This window comes from Siphateles boraxobius, unplaced genomic scaffold (genome assembly GCF_051911475.1).
Source record: "Siphateles boraxobius isolate OS27281-9 unplaced genomic scaffold, OSU_SipBor_1 8, whole genome shotgun sequence".
Classification (NCBI taxonomy): domain Eukaryota; kingdom Metazoa; phylum Chordata; class Actinopteri; order Cypriniformes; family Leuciscidae; genus Siphateles; species Siphateles boraxobius.
Window position 1 is genome coordinate 27,610,997 of NW_027509208.1, and position 23,654 is coordinate 27,634,650.

Consider the following 23,654-nt stretch of genomic DNA (forward strand, 5'->3'; position numbering starts at 1 on the left):
AAAGCCAAAACCTTTATTCAGCAAACAAGGTAAATGGCGAAAATAAAGTGAATTAATCTATACGAATATAGATTAATATATATATAAATGGACATGAGATACAGAATTTCTGTAAGATGGATTAAGTTAATGAAAAGAGAAAAAGGTAGACGTGGACGGCGCCAAAGAAAAGAAAATAACAAAACCAAACGAAGTCGCTGTTAAATAACCTCTACTCCTAACTAAGAAAATAAAGAAGAAAACAATAATCTTCAGCGTCCAAGACGCCCTACCTAATCTCCACTAACTAACAGAAAACAGAAATACAGGGAGTGGCACTCGCCCCTAACCTAATGTGTTTAGACAAAAGCGAAATCCCTGCGTGTTGCAGTGTGTCACGTGACATGCTACCTGTCTATCTCTCTCTCCGCACTTATGGCAAGCCGTTTTAACATTAAATATACTCCTTCCCGTACTAGTCATAAATCAGTTTTGACCAGTCATAATTCCAGTTCCAGATATCTCTTCTGCAATTTTGACTCGTTGTAATTGCAATTAAGATATCTACAATGTGATTGTGACTAGTCATAATATGGATTGAAGATATCTGCAATGTTAATTTGACTAGTCATAATATGCATTACAGATGTCTACAATGCTTTTATGACTGGTCATATTCTTCCATTGACTTCAGTTGGAAAATATTTTCAGATATCTACAAATGAGTTTTGACTACTAGAAATTGTAAATAAACATTTCTGTAAAAAATTTATTTCCGCTGGATTTCTAATTAGAGATATCTCAAATTATAATTTGCACTAGTGGCAATTCAATTAGAGATATCTCTAATTTAATCGTCACTAGTGCAAATTATAATTTGAGATATCTCTAACTGGGTTCTTCCTAGTCATAATCAAATTGGAGATATCATTAATTCATCGTTTTTAAAGATATCCAAAAATACATATGTAGATATCTTTAAGTAATTTATTACTAGTCAAATTACAGTTGTAGATATCTTGAACTGGATTTTTGACTAGGCAAAACTTAATTAGAGATATCTTGAATTGGAACTCGTCCTAGTCAAAACTCATTTAAAGATATATTCAATTTAATTATAGATATCTCAGTCTGCTTTTTGACTAGGAGGATCTTTCTTTGGAGATATCTGCATTCAGCTTTGTGTATGGCAAGCCGTTTTAACTTTTATTCATTTCCAGGATATGAATTTTTGATATCAACAATTCAATTTTTGATATCAACAATTACATTTTTGATATCAACAATTTAATTCTTGATATCAACAATTTAATTCTTGATATCAACAATTAGATTCTTGATATCAACAATTGAATTCTTGATATCTGTAATTGTATTTTCAGTAGTGAAATGTCACCATAGGCTGCCATTCAAAATTAATTGTTGATATCAACAATTGATTTCTTACTAGTAGAAATATAATTTTTCATATCAATAATTACATTGTTACTAGTAAGAATGTGAATTCCTGATATCAATAATTCAATTGTCACTAGTTGAAATGTCTATTCTTGATATCAACAATTTAATTGCTACTAGTAAAAACTTTCATTTTTGATATCTGAAAATGTATTTCTGATATCAATATTATTTCAGATATCTAAAATGGCTTTCTTACTAGTAACAATCACATTCATGATATCAGAAATTATCATTGTCACTAGTGAAAATGGAATTATTGATATCAAAAATGAACATTGTTACTAGTAGCAATTCAATTGTTGATATCAAGAATAGACATTTCAACTAGTGACAATTGAATTCTTGATATCAAAAATAAAGGTTTTTACTAGTAAGAATTGTATTTCTGATATGTGAAATTGGAATTGCAACTAGTAAGAAATCAATTATTGATATCAACAATTGATTTTGAATGGCAGCCTATGGTGACATTTCACTAGTGAAAATACAATTACAGATATCAAGAATTATAGTTTTTACTAGTTGAAATACAATTCTTGATATCTAGAATGAGCATTTTAATTAGTAAAAATGTGATTGTTGATATCAAGAATTATCATTGTTACTAGTGGAAATGTAATTTCTGATATCAAAAATTGCCATTGTTACTAGTATAAATCTAATTCCTGATATCAATAACTATAATTTTAACTAGTTAAAATTGAATTGTTGATAGCAAGAATTCATATCCTGGAAATGAATAAAAGTTAAAACGGCTTGCCATATTTGTGACTAGGAAGAATTTCAGTGTAGATATCTTGAATGAACATTCAGACTAGTCGAAATTATTTTATAGATATCTTAATTGTGTACTCAAACCACCCCTTTGCTAAGCCCCGCCTTTTCTAACCATTTTGTCTTCGAGGAGCGCGTCAAAAAATCTCAGAACGGCAACGGCCTGACCTGGTTTTCAGGTAATAAAAATTACTGTAAAAGTAACTGTGTAAGTTATTAACACTGGAATAGTAACTGCTTTATTTGCAAATCACGGGATTGTTTTTCATTGTCAATTAACCGTTTTCTAAGGTAAGTTGTCAGAGGATCGTAATCATCTAATTAGCCCCATAATAAATACGTTTATGTTTTTCATTTTGTCGTAATGTTTGATAAATGGTAATATCAAAGTGACATATCAGACAGAAGTGAACTGGTGTAGGCTATTTTATAGATTTTATATGTTTATCCATGTTTAGGCCTACATTTGGTCGGATTTGCTCCATGTAACGTTAGTCATTACATGTCAGTGAAATGTCTTCGGATTTCGTGTAGGAACGTAAACGAGTAAGTTATTTATTGTAGCGTTTTGACCAATGTTAATAAAATAGCTATCTTGTTTGGCTCCATGCATCGTCATGTTCGATGCTGGTAATGTATAATTTTCTCTTATCTTTAAATATAAAAATGTGGCATTTTGCTGCAAAGGTATGTGCTGGTGTAGGCAGTGAAGAATTCCACTTTGCAATGTACGTTACAGTAGCAGCTATGATCTGTTCTGTAGAGTGACCATTACGGGTCATTTTTTACGTCTAAAATATCCAGGTTTTGTTTTCCTGTTGCTTACTTTAATGTCATAAGCTGATCGGTCTGTGCAGACATGATTCAAGACAGAAGCAAGTATGAAAACAGAAAAACAAAATCTTGATATTTTAGGCAATATTGAATTCCTGGCCAAGATGCGTTTGAGAAAACGTATGTTTACCGTATGTTCTTTTTTTCTAAAAGTTTTAAGCCAGTTATAAATTCTAATAGTTCTTGATTTGAATTAAAAATGTTTTTTTTAGAACAATGTGTATAAAGGACAAGATCCTTTTAACCAAACAGGAGTAATACAATTATTGAAAGGCTGAGTACATGTCATTTGTAGAAAATAATATAATATGATTTAGGAACAAGAGGAATCAGTGATTGTTTAATCTGTATTTATGACATCTCCCTCCAAGGAGACAAACCTGGAGTCATTTAATCCACTTTAAACACGTGTATATTTAGTAAAACAATTATTTGAATAATTTTAGCACGGCTTCAGCTTTTGACAATTCTGTACATGCTCATCCACACAAATCTATGTAATATTTAAGTTTAAATTTAATTTGGTTTATTATCACATTGTTTTCTGTCTTGCAATTTATTACGTATTTTTTAATTTTCTGTTAAAACTTTTTTTAAACTTTTTCTACCAAATGCAATGTTTCTCTCAGCCTACCATGTCATCCGATCAAGAGATGCCGCCAGCGATCTTTGACAGAGTTTTTAACAGCATCTCAAGAGCCAGACAGCAGCTCTCAGCTAACACTAATAACAACCTCCTTACTTCAACTAGACGCCTTTTCCGGCGTCAGGTCCAAGGACTTCACAGTAAGTCGGGCTTTGCTATGGTAGCCATTTGCATAATTAACAGTGATTTACCAATGTTTAAGATATTATTTAACTGTGTATTTTTGTGTATGCCAGGACCACCGGGAAGGCAAGAAAATTCTGTCTGGCAAATACACCTTTTCCTCCTCTCTGGCCCAGATATTGAGATTTTACCATCTACAACAGAGCTTGAACGGGTTGCGAACATGGGATTGGGTAAATAAATACTTGATACATAAGGATTTCAGATGTAACACAGTGTTATTTGAATTGTAATTCCAAAATAATTTTCAAAACCATTTTGTAACGGAGGTTGCTCAAAACATTAGCTTATCCTGTTTATTCAAAAAAAGAAATTACTGTCATGACAGATCATAAAATCAAGTATTTAGAACTCTTATTTTTTTATATAATTTAGCTTTTACACTCTAAGACTTAATGCACAGATCATTTGATTTGACACACAGTATCAGATTGTTTTGTTTCATCCATTGCTATGGTCATCATAGTCACTTGGATTTAGCTGCACATTTCAATGAGTTTATTAAAGCAAAAACTTTTTATTTTGTAGTTAGTAGCATGAAAAACCTTAATACAACCTTAAAAAAGTGAGCAAAGATTGCTAGCATTATAATCATTGAAGCTGTTTATTACTTTAGGTCAATTTGAGGTATGCAAAGTAGTGCACTTTCAAAAACTCATAATCAATGGAGCTCTCTACACTGCAATGATTTTCTTATTATACTTTCTTATTGTATTTTCTTGGTGGGCATAAACGTATTTTAAATACAGGAAAATAATCCTTTTAAAAACAGGAAATGTTACTTATTGTTAACCAAACTTGGTAGTGATCTGTATATTAAAGGGTTAGTTCACCCAAAAATGAAAATGATGTCATTAATGACTCACCCTCATGTTATCCCAAGCCCGTAAGACCTCCGTTCATCTTCAGAACACAGTTTAAGATATTTTAGATTTAGTCAGAGAGCTTTCTGTCCCTCCATTGAAAATGTATGAACGGTATACTGTCCTTGTCCAGAAAGGAAATAAAGACATCATCAAAGTAGTCCATGTGACATCAGTGGGTTAGTTAGAATGTTTTGAAGCATCATTTTGGTCCAAAAATAACAAAAACGACGACTTTATTCAGCATTGTATTCTCTTCCGGTTCTGTTGGGGATCCGCGTTCAGTGACGCTGCTGACGTAAGACGCTGCTGACGTGTGTCTGGTGCGCCCGAGCTTCGTTTACAGTCTGAGGGAGACGCACCCTGGAAGACTTGCATTTTTTTGCCCAGCCATATTTATTTGAACCCGAATACACGGACGCACCAGATACACGTCAGCAGCGTCTTATGTCATCAGCGCCACTGCGGACTCGTGAACGCGGATCCCCAACAGAACCGGAAGAGAATACAATGCTGAATAAAGTCGTAGTTTTTGTTATTTTTGGACCAAAATGTATTTCCGATGCTTCAAAACATTCTAACTAACCCACTGATGTCACATGGACTACTTTGATGATGTCTTTATTTCCTTTCTGGACAAGGACAGTATACCGTTCATACATTTTCAATGGAGGGACAGAAAACTCTCGGACTGAATCTAAAATATCTTAAACTGTGTTCTGAAGATGAACTGAGGTCTTACGGGCTTGGAGCGACATGAGGGTGAGTCATTAATGACATCATTTTCATTTTTGGGTGAACTAACCCTTTAAACCTGATCTATTACATACAGTATATGATTAGCTGATGAGCTGTTGTTTATTTTATGTTGCTTATGTGTATTTTCAATTTTGTAGGTAGACCACTGCATGAAACAACAGGGAGAGGAATCCAACGATCAAAAATTCAATTAAATTGGACTCTGTCTGAATTAAACAATTTTGTCTGCCAATGCTACCCAACTGTGAATTTAAACTTAATAGGTTTTTATTTGGCAAGAGCAGGAAAAGGACGGAAGATAGAAAAAGTGCATGCAAATAGTGTGAAAGACCTAAAAAAAGCAATTGGAAAGAGCAGGCTCTATATAGTCCCAAGAGCTGAAGTTTCACAGGTATGACTTCACTACATGTTAAACAAAGTCCAAGAGCCAGATTTACTTTTGCTCCAGCACAACCCTCCTTTGTCATAACCAAACTTTATGATGTGATTCACTAATGTTCGTCAATGTACTAGTATTTCTCAGAACTTTACACTTCCATCAGTGCATTGTGTTCTCATGCTAATTTTTCCTGTTTAGTAAATCTGGCCCTAAATGTTTAAATGAACGAGACATTTCTTTAAGACATGTTCAGTTGAATTGGCCTTTAATTTAACTTAAATACAAATGATATGTTTCTGCACAGTGCACAATAAGGCCCGGTTTCACAGACAGGCCTTAGCTTAAGCCAATAGGCCTTAGTTAAAATGATGTGCAAGAAAATGTTACATGTGTGTATATTGTGACAGAACAATGGAGCTGACATATTTTAACATCTGTCAGAGCAAGATATTTTCAGTTGAGACAGTTCAAACATGCATTTTAGTCTGGGACTAGCCTTAAGCCTTGTCTGTGAAACCAGGGGTTAATGTTAGGTGACAGTTCAAGTAACTTCTTTACTCTGCAGTAACTCTTAAAAAATTCTTTGTCATTGTATTTTTTTGTCTTCTCTTAGGTAATGACACCATCCGCAGCCATTCCCCAGAACTCACAACAATCATCCAGCACTACAGCACTTGATGAAACCTCCTTCAGTGCTGAGACTACAGAATCTGTAAATCTGTGTGTGAGTGAAGTTATTTAATGTAATTTTATGTAAATCACCCACAGAACTGTATAATCCATCAGTGCATTAATGGGATTGTGTTTTTATGCTAATTTGTCCTGTTTAGTAAATCTGGCCCTACATGTACAAATGAACGAGCCATTTCTTTAAGACGTGTTCAGTTGAATTGGCCTTTCATTTAGCCTTAATATAAATATGTTTATGCACAGTGCACATTTAATGTTAGGTGACAGTTCAAGTAACTTCTTTACTGTGCAGTGGCTCTAACACATTCTTTGTCATTATATTTTTTTGTCTTCTCTTAGGTAATGACACCATCCGCAGCCATTCCCCAGAACTCACAACAATCATCCAGCACTACAGCACTTGATGAAACCTCCTTCAGTGCTCAGACTACAGAATCTGTAAATCTCTGTGCGAGTGAAGTTATTTTTAATGTTGTCAATGGTTGTAAATATGACTAATTTGTGACTCATAGTTGTACTTTATTTCCTTCAGGAGTGGCGAGCTGTACGTTCCCAGCAAGATGAAGAATATAATGCTTCTTTGTTGGCAGATATAGAAAAGGTAATTTTTGACTATTCGCAGTTTGCTTGCCAAGGTTCAATTTTGTTTAAAACAAAAACGTGTGTTACATATATGGTATTGCAGGACAGAAGGAGGCGCTGCTACGAGGTTCTGGAAGAAAAGCGCAAAAAGGTTAGTGCTGCCACTAAATATTTTATTGTTTAATTTTCTTTATATATATATACATTTACATATTTTTTTTAGGCCATTGAGGAAAGACGCCAGCGAATGGCAGCCCGTGTTGAACCTCTAGATCAGGGGTCCCCAAACTACGGCCCGCGGGCCGAATACGGCCCGCCCCCACATTTGGACCGGCCCTCTGAACAATGCCATGCAGAGAAATATTTTTACAATTTAATTTTAAATATGTTTTAATCATATCATATTTGTATTTGATAATACATATTGGCTTTCAAAATAAAATTTCCCTTAGTTATAATTATTAAAGTAGCCAAATTATTTGTTAGATTCACCCGGATTAACGTTCCATCAAGATCGAGCGGGTGCGATCCAGCAAGAAAATTTAAAGTGACAACAAAATGGCCAAACGGTTGGGAAAGAGAAAAGTTGATTCAGAATGCAGGGTATTTAACCAAAAGTGGACAAGTGATTATTTTTTTGTTCAATGCAAAGAAATGGCTGTTTGCCTCATCTGTCAAGAAACAGTCTCCGTATTCAAAGAATACAATCTGCGCCGACACTATGAAACCCGCCACAGAGACAAGTATGCGAGTTTACAAGGCCAAATGAGAGCAGACAAAGTGTCGAAGCTAAAAAGTGGACTATCTGCTCAGCAAAATACGTTTGTACGGCAAACCCAGTTGAACCAGTCATCCATTCGAGCTAGCTTTCAGGTAGCTAAACTGATTGCAACCTGCGTTAGGCCATTCAGTGATGGTGAGTTCGTAAAGAAATGTATGAATGCTGTTGCGGAGGAGGTGTGCCCCGATAAGAAAGACGTCTTAAATGCGGTGAGTCTGTCCGCTAGTACAATCACCAGACGAATTGAAGAAATGGGGTATAATGTATATGCCCAGCTGAAGGAAAAAGTGAAAGAATTAGATTTTTTTGCATTAGCGCTGGATGAAAGTAATGACGTGCAGGACACGGCACAGCTGCTCATTTTTCTTCGCGGAGTTAGCTCAAACTTTGAAGTGTCCGAGGAGCTGGCAGCCCTAAAAAGTCTCAAAGGTACTACGACAGGGGAGGATATTTTTGGTAAAGTGTGCCAAACGATAGAAGAGTTGGATCTAGACTGGTCTAAGCTGGCCAGCATCACGACTGACGGAGCTCCTAGTATGGTTGGCGCGTCAAGGGGACTGATAGGACGCATGAATAAAGAAATGGAGGAAAGAGGTCTCATGCCCCCTTTACAAGTACACTGCCTAATTCACCAGCAAGCACTGTGCTGCAAAGTTCTGAAGTGGGAATCGATTATGAAAGTGGTGGTGTCATGTATAAACTTCATCAGAGCAAACGGACTTAAACACAGGCAGTTCCAAGCCTTTCTGTCCGAGCTAGAGTCTTCTCACGAAGATGTGCTTTACCACACAGAAGTCCGATGGTTAAGCCGGGGCAGAGTTTTGAGGCGTTTTTACGAGCTGCTACCCGAAATCAATGTTTTTCTTCTGACAAAGGGAAAAACTGTCCCAGAACTGATCGACACAAAATGGAAATGGGAACTCGCCTTTTTAACAGATGTGACAGAAATGTTGAATGGCCTTAACGTGCAGCTCCAAGGCAAGGGGAAACTAATATGTGACATGTATTCCCACATAAAAGCATTTGAGGTGAAACTAGCACTGCTTGTGGGACAAGTGCAAAAGCAAGACTTCACCCATCTCCCTGTTACCCAAAGCCTCTCAGCTGAGAAACCAGTGGTCCCATTCCCAGCTGAAAAGTCAGTGGAAGCGCTGGAAATGCTGAAGGCGGAGTTTGATGTGCGATTCCGTGAGCTACATGTCCACGCTAAAGAAATCCGCCTTTTTCAGAACCCTTTTGCTGCTGACATTGACGAAGCCCTGCCTTCTTATCAGTTTGAGTTGGCTGAGTTACAGAACTGTGATGTTCTGAAAGACGAGTTTAAGCCCAACAGTCTCATTGAATTCTATACTGCCCTCCCTAACGAGACCTACCCAAACATCAGAAGGAATGCAATGAAGATGTCCACACTTTTTGGCAGCACGTATATCTGTGAGCAAACCTTTTCACGCATGAAACTCATGAAAAATCCGATGAGATCAAGACTCACTGATGAACATTTGCATCAGTCTTTGAGACTGGCTGTGACAGGAATGGAACCTGACATTGGACTTCTCACCAGCCAGAAACAAGCCCATAGTTCACACTGATTAGCCTAATACGCATGAGTAAGTAAATAATTTGATTTCAATAGCAATGAATATGAAAAAATGTCATTACGATAGTAATAATGCTCTTTTAATTGGCTATATATCACTTGATATGTATGGTGCATAAATAATAAATTAATCTAGCATTAGGAGGCATAATACTGTAAATCCATTTAAAATCATAATAAAGTCTCCACAATAAATCACTCCGGCCCATGCCATTTTCTGTTAGACTACGGCCCTACATTATAGAAAGGAAAAATGATGTGGCCCTCATAGAAAAAAGTTTGGGGACCCCTGCTCTAGATGGAGAATATCTGAAAGCCAAATATCCAAATGGAGATGTGAATAAGAGGAAGTTAATCATGTCTGATCCAATTCAAGTAAGACGTTCATTTTGAAGAAGTATTAAGGTTTTTTTTCATAGATGTTTTATTTAGTTATTTTTCCTCATTTCTGGAGGAAATTTCTTTATTTTATTAATATTTGCCATCATGGGCTCTTTGTTTTTAGGTCTTGTTTGATTTTATTGGAAAAGATGAAATGGCCAGTGAGGTGTTCAGAATCCAGGAAGCTACTTCTTCAAATGCTATAGAGAGCACTTCTACTGGGTTAATTTCAGATCATGGAATCAAACCATTCTGTACATTGTATGTCCTTTGGACATCACCTTTTGATAATCTGGTAAGTTACTACCACAGTATGACTTGAGCAAGTTTTTGATTTTGATTTGGCCATATGCATTACCTTTTATTGATAAATTATCATCATTTTTGGCCTGATTGTCCCTGTTAAATTTGATCTTAAGGCTTGTTAAGAATCCCTGCGTCCCAGTTTGCCTACTTATTCCATGCCCTAAAAGTATGTGCTCTTTTTGTGAAGAAAAAGTACATACTTTTGAGTGTTTGAGACAAGAGTAGCCAAGCTTTGGGACATACTATCCAGTCATAAAACTGTGTCTTTAACGGACACCATAAACTGGCCTGTCAATCATCTTTTCACAGTTAATATCCTCCACATTTAATTTAATTTAATTTGCTACTAGCCTGAGAGAAAATAAGTTGTATGTTGATCTGCAAATTATGGGTCTTGCATGTAAAGACATTTACATTTATGCATTTGGCAGACGCTTTTATCCAAAGCGACTTACATTGCATTCAAGGTACACATTTTACATTTTGTCAGTTCTTGCTTTCCCTGGGAATCGAACCCATGAGCGTTGCTAGCGCCAACGCTCTACTGTTTGAGCTACAGGAAAGCCTGTAAAGACTCAAAAGTCTAAAGACTCTTCTAGAATTCATGCATAATGATGCATTTAAAACTTGATGACATAATGGATATTTTTAAAAGTTCACATTATTAGTTAAGATGAAATATAACATGGGTAACATTAAATAAACATTTTTATCAGTTGAAATTTGGATTATTAGTGACTGCAAACCCCCTCTCCATCGGTCTCGCATGTTTGAAACCTCGCTATGTGTCCATCCACCTATTTTTATGTGCATTTTGCATGAAAACATGCACATAAACTAAGATGGAAACACATTTACCAATTAAAATCCAGTACATGACAGATTATAACTCATCATGCCCAAATGTATAGAGTCAGTATAGTTGTGTTCAGTCTGTGATTACAGTCTACATTAATGTCTGTGTGTAAGTGTTTGGAATCTTTTCCAGTGTAAGTATATAGTCTTCAAATGTGTTGAGTTCCTTCTTAGAATGATTCAGCTAGTCATAAAGTGTGCTTCAAGCTTAACTCAGAATAGAGCATACTCAGCATAGAGTAAAAGGTTGATTCTTGGGATTTAAGAATCAGATTGTCTAAATGAGAATTGATTAAATTTGAGAAATCAACAATTTTAACTCAACACTACTTATTAAATCACAGTTTTGTCATTATAGTTCTGTGTTCTTTCCATTTCAGGAAAAAGACTGTGACCCTGTAAATGTTGCCCAGCCTCCAGTGGATTCGCCCTTTGTTCAGTCTTCAGTGGCTCTATCCCCAGTCCAGTCTCCAGTGGCTCTATCCCCAGTCCAGTCTCCAGTCGCACTATCCCCAGTCCAGTCTCCAGTGGCTCTATCCCCAGTCCAGTCTCCAGTCGCTCTATCCCCAGTCCAGTCTGCAGTCGCTCTATCTCCAGTCCAGTCTCCAGTCGCTCTATCCCCAGTCCAGTCTCTGCCCTCTGTACAGCCTTCTGTGGCTTTGTTCACAGCCCAGACTCCATTCATTAATTTTAATTTTGAAGACCAACCTAAAGAGCCAATTGTCATTGATATTGATGAAGAGACACCACTTCGTTCTCCATCTCCCCAGCAATCAGACATTGTAGATCTATCCCTAATAGATCAAGGGAGGTCTGTGGCCCTAGATGAGTATGTTCCTATATATGCTTATTTACTTACAGTTAAAAAAAATACTTTTTATGCATTTGCAAATTAACATAAACACACACGCACAAAGCCACCTACTCTTCATTTAAAAATAATGGGATGAGGTTGCTTTGCGACTGGAAGTCCCTGCATGTGTGAGCGGGGCTTTATGCAACTAGCAATATTCTAAAATATACCATAATGTTCAGCATTTGACTAAAAACAATCCAATCTTTGTCTCTTGCAGGGTTGACCTACAGACCATTCTAAAAAAACTGCAAAGCAAAATTGATGGAAACATTTGCCCAACAGCAAACCAAATAAATGTGTTCAGAGAAAACATACAGTGCAGCCTGCAAGCTGTCAAGCGGCGACGATTCAACCCACAAGCAAAATTAGATGTAGTGTTTGTTGATGCTGAGGAAAATGGGGAAAGGGCAATAGATGAAGGCGGCCCTACTAGAGAATACTTGCGGTTGTTGATGCGGGCCATCCATCAATCAAATGTCTTTCAGGGCCATGAGAAAGACCGGAGTTTGGCTCTAGACACACAAGGTCAGTACTCCTGTTAAAACAGAAAGCTTTTGTGTTAGGTTATGTTGTAATGCTATTCAGCTATTCGGTATCCATGGAAAAAATTGCTATTTTTTTTCTCCCACCACTACTGGTCAGATTATGCTTTTTGGATTCCACCTTAACAGTCGAATAGTCTTTTTGATCTTTTGTGTTTGTATTTTTTTAAGGGTTCAAAAACTGACAAATCAAATTTCCTAAGTTTCACATTGTACTATTAAAAAATTCTGCTTGTTTCAGAAATAATATCTAACTTGGTAGTCCAGTAAAAGGTTTTATTGAATCCAGACTTGTAAACTGTTATAATGACAGTGCTACACTGTACTATATGTCTCATGCTATTTACACCTTGTTTGCGCTATTAGTTATGATAAAAGGATTTTGTGAGAACGCAGAAATCATGTTGCAATGATGAGATCACTGCATTCACTTGGATCAATGCTCAGTGCTCTTTCCTGCAACCTTTCAGGTGATGAGGGTAGATCTAAATATAATCCTATAATCTACACCTCACACTTTGTTAATCTATACAGCTGTTATAATAAAAATGTGCAAAGTATTCAAGTTACACATGTGTATATATAACTGTTTCATATGCAAAGATGTTTTTGTGGAAGCTGCCACAAAATAAAAAAGGTAACTGACTTTTTATCTAACAATTCTGACTTTTTCCTAACAATTGTGCAATATTTTTTCTCAGAATTATGGGATATAAACTTGCAATTGTGATTATATAGCTTATAGAGTTGACAAAGTTTATATCTCACAGTCATGACTTTATAGTACACCATTTTGATTATATAACTTGCAGTTGTTAGTTCATATTATGCAATTCTAAGAAAAAAGAATTTGGACAAAGATGAGACCTACAAAGAGTCAAAAAGATGAATCTGTTTAAAAAATTGTCTCAGTTTTCACTTGCATTTAAAATTGTCCAATTATGAACAGATCTCCTGAATTCTAATAACAAAAATTAAGCCAGGGGTGACTGAGGTGTAAAATAATAACTTTTAAAAGTATTTATAATGGTTCTGTAGGAATTTCTGACATCAATATTTCTTCTGTTTTACTTCAGCTTTGGAGAATAGGTTGTATGCATCAGTGGGGAAGATGATTGCTATGTGTGTCGTCCATGGAGGAGTTGGCCCACATTTCTTCTCCGAAAGGCTTTTTCAGCAGATCTGTGGTATGCCAACATCCTCTGCCTCAGTGGATGAGGTTGGAGATCATACATTGAGGGAGCAACTAATCAAGGTACTGAGATGTTTGAGAATTTAAATAATTGTTTAAAGGTGTTATATGATGCTATTATTAAAGATCATTATTTTGTGTATTTGGAAAATGTGTTGACATGCTTCAACGTTAAAAAACCACATTATTTTTCATATGCAGTGCATTATTTTAGCTCCTCTATGTGCATTGTGATTGACTAAACACCCACAAGTGTGTGTCAGAAATGTAATGCCCCTTACCCTAATTGTGAGCTATAGCTTTCAAAGTAAATATATAAACAGTTGATGGGTACATGTTGCTCAGCTCTGCTTGAGCAGGCATCAGTGTCATACAGAACACAGGGCATCTAGAGCTGCTTTTCTATCATCAGGGCGAACGGTTCTCTTTGCTTAACAGTTTCATTCTGTGCCGATACAAATGGTTTTTCCTCACAATTGTAAAATAGCTTTTTTCGCAACTGTTTTAGATACAGGAAGCAACAACTGTTCAGGAGGCAAATTGTGCCATTGCAGAAGCAGCAGACAGCTTAAGTATCATTGGTGCCTTGAGATATACATCACACCTGACAGAAAGGAACTCTCTTATCCAGTCAGCTGCAGAGTTCTTTGTGAATGGGAGTGTCACAGTGTTGGGTTTGTGTTCCCCAGGTGTCCACTAGAGGTCCTCGTTATCACGGTGTCCTTCACTATTGACTTCATTTCCCAGCATTCTGTCTGTCACTGTCACTCATCAGTTCATTGCACTCAGCTGTTCCCCGTCATCATTGCTCCCAGCTGTTCATTGTTAGTCTTGTTAGATCTGTGTATATATTCCCTATCTGTGTTAGTATGTGTACGGATTCGTTGTTTAATGTCCCCACACTTCCGTTCCTGTTGTTGCTTCTCTCTCGTGTTTTGTTGTTTATTCTTGGACTGTCTTTGTTGGAATTTGACCCTTGCCTGGACTGGATGTGAGTACGGATTACCCCTTTTAATAAATACCTGCTATTGGATCTACGCTGTCTGTGTGTGTGTTCGTGACAGAACGAATCCGTCGTCACAAGATCCAGCGGTATGTTTTGCAACATCTCTTCCCCAGCCACCGAGCGGGAGAGAAGGGAGTTGTTTAAGGGGACCCGGTTGGTAAAGTTCCGTGGGACCCGTGGAGGTCGCCGCAGAGGAGGTGAAAGGGAGATGTATCACGTCCCGTCTCCACAGTCAGAGACTGTTCACGTCCCGTCTCCACAGTCAGAGACTGTTCACGTCCCGTCTGCCCAGTCAGAGACTGTTCACGTCCCGTCTGCCCAGTCAGAGACTGTTCACGTCCCGTCTGCCCAGTCAGAGACTGTTCAAGTCCCGTCTGCCAAGTCAGAGATTGTTCACGGCACGTCTCTCAAGTCAGAGACTGTTAACGTCGCGTCTGCCCAGCGAGAGACTGTTCACGTCACGTCTGCCCAGCGAGAGACTGTTCACGTCACGTCTGCCCAGCGAGAGACTGTTCACGTCACGTCTGCCCAGCGAGAGACTGTTCACGTCACGTCTGCCCAGCGAGAGATTGTTCACGTCACGTCTGCCCAGCGAGAGACTGTTCACGTCACGTCTGCCCAGCGAGAGACTGTTCACGTCACGTCTGCCCAGCGAGAGACTGTTCACGTCACGTCTGCCCAGCGAGAGACTGTTCACGTCACGTCTGCCCAGCGAGAGACTGTTCACGTCACGTCTGCCCAGCGAGAGACTGTTCACGTCACGTCTGCCCAGCGAGAGACTGTTCACGTCACGTCTGCCCAGCGAGAGACTGTTCACGTCACGTCTGCCCAGCGAGAGACTGTTCACGTTCCGTCCGCCTTCCTGGACCTGGACTATCTGGAGCGTCTGGCTCGGATCCTGGACATGCCCGTGTCTGCTGTTCCAGAGCCGGAACCAGTGTCTGCTGTTCCAGAGCCGGAGCCCGAGGCAGAGCCAATGGCCAATCCAGAGCCGGAGGCAGAGCCAGTGCCCGTTCCAGAGCCGGAGGCAGAGCCATTGCCGGTTCCAGAGCCGGAGGCAGAGCCAATGCCTGTTCCAGAGCCGGAGGCAGAGCCAGTGCTGTCTGCCTTCTTGGATCTGGACTATCTGGAGCGTCTGGTTAGGATCCTGGACATGCCCATGTCTGCTGTTCCAGAGCCGGAGGCAGAGCCCATGCCCGTTCCAGAGCCGGAGGCAGAGCCCATGCCCGTTCCAGAGCCGAAGGCAGAGCCCATGCCCGTTCCAGAGCCGGAGGCAGAGCCAATGCCTGTTCCATAGCCAATGCCTGTTCCAGAGCCAGTGCCTGTTCCAGCGCCTGAGCCAGTGTTTGTTTATGTGTTTGTGTGTGTCCTTGTTACCATTTCTGTTCTAGTGACTGTTCCTGAGCTGGTGTTTGCAGTTCCTGAGCAGGTGGCTGCTGCTCCAGAGGCAGAGCCAGTGCCTGTTCCAGAGCCGGAGACAGAGCCAGTGCCTGTTCCAGAGCCAGTGTCTGTTCCAGTGCCTGTTCCAGAGCCAGTGTCTGTTCCAGAGCCGGAGGCAGAGCCAGTGTCTGTTCCAGAGCCGGAGGCAGAGCCAGTGTCTGTTCCAGAGCCGGAGGCAGAGCCAGTGTCTGTTCCAGAGCCGGAGGCAGAGCCAGTGTCTGTTCCAGAGCCGGAGGCAGAGCCAGTGTCTGTTCCAGAGCCGGAGGCAGAGCCAGTGTCTGTTCCAGAGCCGGAGGCAGAGCCAGTGTCTGTTCCAGAGCCGGAGGCAGAGCCAGTGTCTGTTCCAGAGCCGGAGGCAGAGCCAGTGTCTGTTCCAGAGCCGGAGGCAGAGCCAGTGTCTGTTCCAGAGCCGGAGGCAGAGCCAGTGTCTGTTCCAGAGCCGGAGGCAGAGCCAGTGCCTGTTCCAAAGCCAGTGCCTGTTCCAGTGCATGAGCCGGTGTCTGTTGCTGTTCCTGTGCCATGGTCGCCCTCGCCCTGGTCTTTACCGCCCTGGCCGCCCGAGGGGTCTTCACCGCCCTGGCCGCCCGATGGGTCGTCTGCTTCGCCCTGGCCGCCCGATGGGTCGTCTGCTTCGCCCTGGCCGCCCGATGGGTCGTCTGCTTCGCCCTGGCCGCCCGATGGGTCGTCTGCTTCGCCCTGGCCGCCCGATGGGTCGTCTGCTTCGCCCTGGCCGCCCGATGGGTCGTCTGCTTCGCCCTGGCCGCCCGATGGGTCGTCTGCTTCGCCCTGGCCGCCCGATGGGTCGTCTGCTTCGCCCTGGCCGCCCGATGGGTCGTCTGCTTCGCCCTGGCCGCCCGATGGGTCGTCTGCTTCGCCCTGGCCGCCCGATGGGTCGTCTGCTTCGCCCTGGCCGCCCGATGGGTCGTCTGCTTCGCCCTGGCCGCCCGATGGACTGTCTGCTTCGCCCTGGCCGCCCGATGGACTGTCTGCTTCGCCCTGGCCGCCCGATGGACTGTCTGCTTCGCCCTGGCCGCCCGATGGACTGTCTGCTTCGCCCTGGCCGCCCGATGGACTGTCTGCTTCGTCCTGGCCGCCCGATGGACTGTCTGCATCCGCCCTGGCCCCCGGCTAAACCATCACCCCCTGTTTCTGTTCCCTTTCATGGACCTGGCCCCCCATCCCTCCCCCTGATCCTCCACCATTCCACCTCCCTCCTGAACTCTTATGTTGTGTGTTTTGTCTTGGAGCGTCTGGTAGCCGCTCCGTAGAGGGGGGGTTATGTCACAGTGTTGGGTTTGTGTTCCCCAGGTGTCCACTAGAGGTCCTCGCTATCACGGTGTCCTTCACTATTGACTTCATTTCCCAGCATTCTGTCTGTCACTGTCACTCATCAGTTCATTGCACTCAGCTGTTCCCCGTCATCATTGTTCCCAGCTGTTCATTGTTAGTCTTGTTAGATCTGTGTATATATTCCCTATCTGTGTTAGTATGTGTACGGATTCGTTGTTTAATGTCCCCACACTTCCGTTCCTGTTGTTGCTTCTCTCTCGTGTTTTGTTGTTTATTCTTGGACTGTCTTTGTTGGAATTTGACCCTTGCCTGGACTGGATGTGAGTACGGATTACCCCTTTTAATAAATACCTGCTATTGGATCTACGCTGTCTGTGTGTGTGTTCGTGACAGGGAGACTGCGAGCTGCCTTGGACCAGTAAGTGATTTAAAGGCTTAGTCTGCCCAAAATATTGAAATTCTGTTGTTAATTATTCACCCGCATGGGTTTCCACACCCCAGGACTTAAGTTAACTTCCAGAACACAAATAAAGATACTACCATGCTAACATCTCCTGAGAGTTGTCATGATAGAACACCTTTTGTGTTGAAAACATACAGTATATGAAGGTCTTACGGGTAGACCGTCATAATTAATTACAGAATTGAAATTTTTTTGGGGTGAAGTAAAATTTTAAGCCTTTCCTTTTTGACAACATAACTATCATCAGCTTGAAACTTCCATTGACTGCTATGTTTGTTATGCAGGTTTTCAGAAGGGTTGCAAACTCTCGGTTTGCTGGAAGAGATGCAGAAATATCCTGCACTTTTTTATGACATGTTCGTCAATGAGCAGAGGCCCCTTCGACCTCTGGAGTCTTTTTTATGTGAACTTTTCCCCACAAGGCAGCAACAGAAGGGCAAAGGAAAACCAGACCATATGCTACTGGAGGGACTGGTTGATCGATGTTGAAGGTATGACATGTTTTTATGTAATGTTAAAGGTATGCCATGTAAAAATAAAAATTCAAAATGTTTAAAATTTCTACAGTATAATTGGTGAATACTTAAATCCATTTTCCAAATTGTGTTTGTGCCTTGTCCTGAATCACTACAATTACAGTAAATATTTATATTCAGAGTGTTTCATTATGAGCAGGACACATGCAATTAAATTAATAGCTAGAATGCTAACGCTATTTTATGTAGCTTTTAATTCTCTTGTAATGTGTCATTTGTATTTGTTTTATGCTATTGGTCCTCTATAAACAAAGAGTACTTAATAAAAACAGTAACTTCGATTTGAAGAAAACAAGTGTTTGAAATGAAAAATTGTTATCTTATTTGTGGTGAATCTAACCATTATGCAGAACAAATACTTAGGATTGTATTTTTTTTTTGTAATCAGACAAAATATAGAAACCATGCAGCTAGATGTAGTCATAATTAGACAGACTGGATAATTCTGTTTATAATTCTGTTTAGATTAAAATATCACTGTGAAATAACTGCATGTACCACACATTTTAGAATAGGTTAGTCTTTTGAGGTTTGTGATTTTCTGTACATATGTTTTGCAGAGGGAGAGACTGATGGAGTCACTCTTGAGATGATAATGGAGTTTGTCACTGGAGCCTCCACAGTGCCATCTCTGGGTTTCCCCCACCGCCCAGAAATAGAGTTCCTCCATCAAGACAGGAAAATCTTTCCAGAGGCAAATACTTGCCTCATTATACTACGACTGCCGATACACACAGAATATGAAATGTTCAAGACCTACATGACAGAGGGAATCATGCAGAGCCCATATTTTGGTGTTGCCTGAAATGGTTAAATCTAGAACTGCATCCATAATGGATGGGGTTTTGGTGCATTGTGGTGAGTTTGTATCTTGTTGCTAAAAGGAGTTAGCCCAAATATGAAAATTGTCACTGTTCACTCACCCTCAGATAGTACCAATGTATTAGTTTCTTTGTTTTTGGAATGAAAAGAAGAATGTTAATTTTTCCTTTTTTAAAGGAATAGTTCAGCAAAGAAAATAAAATGTTGTCAATGATTTATGACTTACAGAAGTCTCATGCTTTAAAGGGATAGTTCACCCCAAAATGTAAATTCTGTCGGTATTTACTCTCCGTCATGTTGTTCCAACCCCGTAAGACCTTCGTTCATCTTCGGAACACAAATTAAGATATTTTTGATTAAATCTGAGAGCTGGATCACTCCTCCATAGGCTTCTAAGGGATTGAAACTTGCCAGCCCCGAAAAGTTGTTAAAGACATCGTTAAAATAGTCCAAGTGACTACAGTGGCTCAATCTTAAGTTTATCAAGCGATGAGAATACTTTTTGTTTGTTTTTTTGCGCACAAAAAGTATTCTCGTCCTAAAAAAAAGTAGTATCATCCTTTTGAATGATTACTTTATTCTTATTAAAAATTCAACAATCAAGTATGTATCCTAATCATTTCTATATTCATTTTCTTTTAGGTGCATTCCAGTGTGTGTCCTTGGGTTGTGTTCACATTCAAGGGGCCTTTTGATGATAATTGTCTTGGGATTCAGAGAGCAGTGAGAGAGACTCTGTACTCATGTACACTGTAAAAATGAATACGAATGAATACGCTAAATCTAATCAATAAAATTGAGGCAACAGATTACAAGCAATATTATTAATTAAATTTAACAAATTAGAATTGAGTAATAATTAACCAAATTAATTCCTTAAAAGTTAACCATTTTAAATGAGTAAAATTTACACATTTTCTTAAACAAAAATATCGGAATAACAGACTGACGTCAAAGATGATTTAAGAACACTTTTTTTTGAAGATTGAACATTGAAGACACCTGATGTTAACAAGCCGAATCACTGAAGGAGAAAACCGTAATTGGTATGTTACCATTATGGAGATTAGTATTTGCTTAAGTTGGGCTCTTGACTCTTAAATCATTGACTTTAGATTTTGTTTGGTTGTTGTACTTCAGTTATAACAGCCAGATGAACAAATAGAAAAGGTGATCTGATGGTGTTGGTTGTGTTTTAACGTAATCATCATTTCACAATCATTTGACCTGAGTCACTGAGCTTATATAGAGTCCTATTTCTCAGTTAAGTTTACTTTATATTTAAAAGTAAATAATTATAGGAGCCCTGTCCTTGTACAGCTTCATATTTTTAGCGTTTTCAATGAGACCAAGTCAATAATAAGAAATTTTTAAAGGTACTTTATGTTGGCACACACAGACATCAAGAATTAGCGTATAAATCTCAACAATGGTGACAAACAGATCAACTCTGAACACAAGCTCATTATTTATTCATGCAGCAATGCATGATGGGAGCCATGAATGAGTTTTGATTGGTGGCATGCAGAATGCACTGCAACATGCTTTATAATTGTCACCATTGTTGAGATTCACAGGCTGATTCTTGATGTCTGTGTGTCTAAAAAAAATAAAATAAAAAAAAATTGTATTTGAGATATGTTTAAAAAATTCTTAGGATTACATTGTAAAGGTTACAAATATTATGCTTTACAAGGACAGTGCTGCTATAATTAATAAAGTAAACCTAAATTGGGCTCTATATGAGTTCCATGACTCAGGTCAAATGATTGTGAAATAATGGTTATGTTAAAACACAACCAACACCATCAGATCACCTTTTCTATTTGTTCATCTGGCTGTTATAACTGAAGTACAACAACCAAACAAAATTTATAGTCAATGATTTAAGAGTCAAGAGCCCAACTAAAGCAAACATTAATCTCCATAATGGTAACATACCAATTACGGTTTTCTCCTTCAGTGATTCGGCTTGTTAACATCAGGTGTCTTCAATGTTGGCAATAAAAAAAAAGTGTTCTTAATTCATCTTTGACGTCAGTCTGTTATTCCGATATTTTTGTTTAAAAAAATGTGTACATTTTACTCATTTTAAATGGTACTTTTAAGGAATTAATTTGGTTAATTATTACTCAATTCTAATTTGTTAAATTTAATTAATAATATTGCTTGTAATCTGTTGCCTCAATTTTATTGATTAGATTTAGCATATTCATTCGTATTCATTTTTACAGTGTAGATGACACAGCATTTCTAATCAATTTCATTATACAGGGCCACAAACACAAGATCAACGAGACCGAACAAATGATCCAAATTACCATCATCATCACATTTGTCACATTAGTAAAAATACCTTTAAACCATCCCCATCCAAAAGACAATGAATTAGTTTCCCAATCTGTCAGAGTCTTTGCCACGAAGGTCAAATTCTTCATCCCTTCTTCAATGATATGGCCTTTCTCATCATTGTCTGTAATGTATGTGCAGCAGTTTCTCCCACACACAAACTCCAGCTTGTGATGCCGTCAGCTGGTCTAAAACTAAACCATTGTGCAAAGCCGTGAGTCTCAGTCCTCTCAGCTCCTCCTTGATGCCTTCCATCATAATTTTTTTCGTGGTTATGAAAGAAATCAGTTCATACCTGGTTACCTGTACCTCTTGCACACTGTATATACAGTATGTTTGCACAATTTATGAATGTTACAGTTATTGAACTGAACTGAATCAACACTGAAGTGTCTTGAGCTGAATATAGACACTTTTTGCTTGTTGGCCAAGTTGCTTCTCAGGTGATTTTGAATTTGTTACAATTGTGAAGCTCCTGTGAAACAATCTAATTTGGATATTATATTCATTCATTACACACAGACTGATATATTTCAAATGTTTATTTCATTTAATTGTGATGATTAAAACTGACAATTAATGAAATAAAATATTAATGAATATTACTTAAGACCAATACAAAAAAAGGATTTTTAGAAATGTTGGCCAACTGAAAAGTATGAACATGAAATGTATGAGCATGTACAGCACTCAATACTTAGTTGGGGCTCCTTTTGCCTGAATTACTGCAGCAATGCGGCGTGGCATGGAGTCGATCAGTCTGTGGCACTGCTCAGGTGTTATGAGAGCACAGGTTGCTCTGATAGTGGCTTTCAGCTCTTCTGCATTGTTGGGTCTGGCGTATTGCATCTTCCTCTTCACAATACCCCATAGATTTTCTATAGGGTTAAGGTCAGGCGAGTTTGCTGGCCAATTAAGAACAGGGATACCATGGTCCTTAAACCAGGTACTGGTAGCTTTGGCACTGTGTGCAGGTGCCAAGTCCTGTTGGAAAATAAAATCTGCATCTCCATAAAGTTGGTCAGCAGCAGGAAGCATGAAGTGCTCTAAAACTTCCTGGTAGACGGCTGTGTTGACCTTGGACCTCAGAAAACACAGTGGACCAACAGCAGCAGATGACATGGCACCCCAAACCATCACTGACTGTGGAAACTTTACACTGGACTTCAAGCAACGTGGATTCTGTGCCTCTCCTCTCTTTCTCCAGACTCTGGGACCTTGATTTCCAAAGGAAATGCAAAATTTACTTCCATCAGAGAACATAACTTTGGACCACTCAGCAGCAGTCCAGTCCTTTTTGTCTTTAGCCCAGGCGAGACGCTTCTGACGCTGTGTCTTGTTCAAGAGTGGCTTGACACAAGGAATGTGACAGCTGAAACCCATGTCTTGCATACGTCTGTGCGTGGTGGTTCTTGAAGCACTGACTCCAGCTGCAGTCCACTCTTTGTGAATCTCCCCCACATTTATGAATGGGTTTTGTTTCACAATCCTCTCCAGGGTGCGGTTATCCCTATTGCTTGTACACTTTTTCTACCACATCTTTTCCTTCCCTTCGCCTCTCTATTAATGTGCTTGGACACAGAGCTCTGTGAACAGCCAGCCTCTTTAGCAATGACCTTTTGTGTCTTGCCCTCCTTGTGCAAGATGTCAATGGTCGTCTTTTGGACAGCTGTCAAGTCAGCAGTCTTCCCCATGATTGTGTAGCCTACAGAACTAGACTGAGAGACCATTTAAAGGCCTTTGCAGGTGTTTTGAGTGAATTAGCTGATTAGAGTGTGGCACCAGGTGTCTTCAATATTGAACGTTTTCACAATATTCTAATTTTCTGAGATACTGATTTTGGGGTTTTCATTAGTTATAAGTTATAGTTATAATCATCAAAATTAAAAGGAATGAACACTTGAAATATATCAGTCTGTGTGTAATGAATGAATATAATATCCAAATTTCACTTTTTGAATGGAATTACCTAAATAAATAAAATTTTTGATGATATTCTAATTATATGACCAGCACCTGTATACATATACATATACAGTACATATATGCAGAGGCGTCGGAGAGGGGGTAATAGTGGAACTAAGGATT

General features: G+C 39.4%; 1 protein-coding gene across 2 annotated transcripts; it reads left to right on the top strand.

Moving 5' to 3' along the window:
• Window positions 1–2,228: 2,228 nt before the first annotated feature.
• On the top strand, window positions 2,229–19,442 carry LOC143729138 (uncharacterized). Of its 2 annotated transcripts, XM_077220231.1 has the most exons (15): window positions 2,327–2,393; window positions 3,678–3,834; window positions 3,931–4,050; window positions 5,637–5,890; window positions 6,492–6,602; window positions 6,908–7,006; window positions 7,101–7,169; window positions 7,254–7,301; window positions 10,034–10,204; window positions 11,451–11,899; window positions 12,144–12,451; window positions 13,545–13,723; window positions 14,169–17,814; window positions 18,144–18,350; window positions 18,956–19,442. In XM_077220231.1, the coding sequence occupies exons 2-13, from the start codon at window positions 3,684–3,686 to the stop codon at window positions 14,358–14,360; spliced, it is 2,151 nt and encodes a 716-aa protein (XP_077076346.1). In that variant the 5' UTR covers window positions 2,327–2,393; window positions 3,678–3,683; the 3' UTR covers window positions 14,361–17,814; window positions 18,144–18,350; window positions 18,956–19,442. The 2 variants fall into 2 exon arrangements, with proteins under 2 accessions (XP_077076347.1, XP_077076346.1); XM_077220232.1 differs by lacking the exon at window positions 5,637–5,890 and having other exon boundaries at window positions 2,229–2,393.
• Window positions 19,443–23,654: the final 4,212 nt, after the last annotated feature.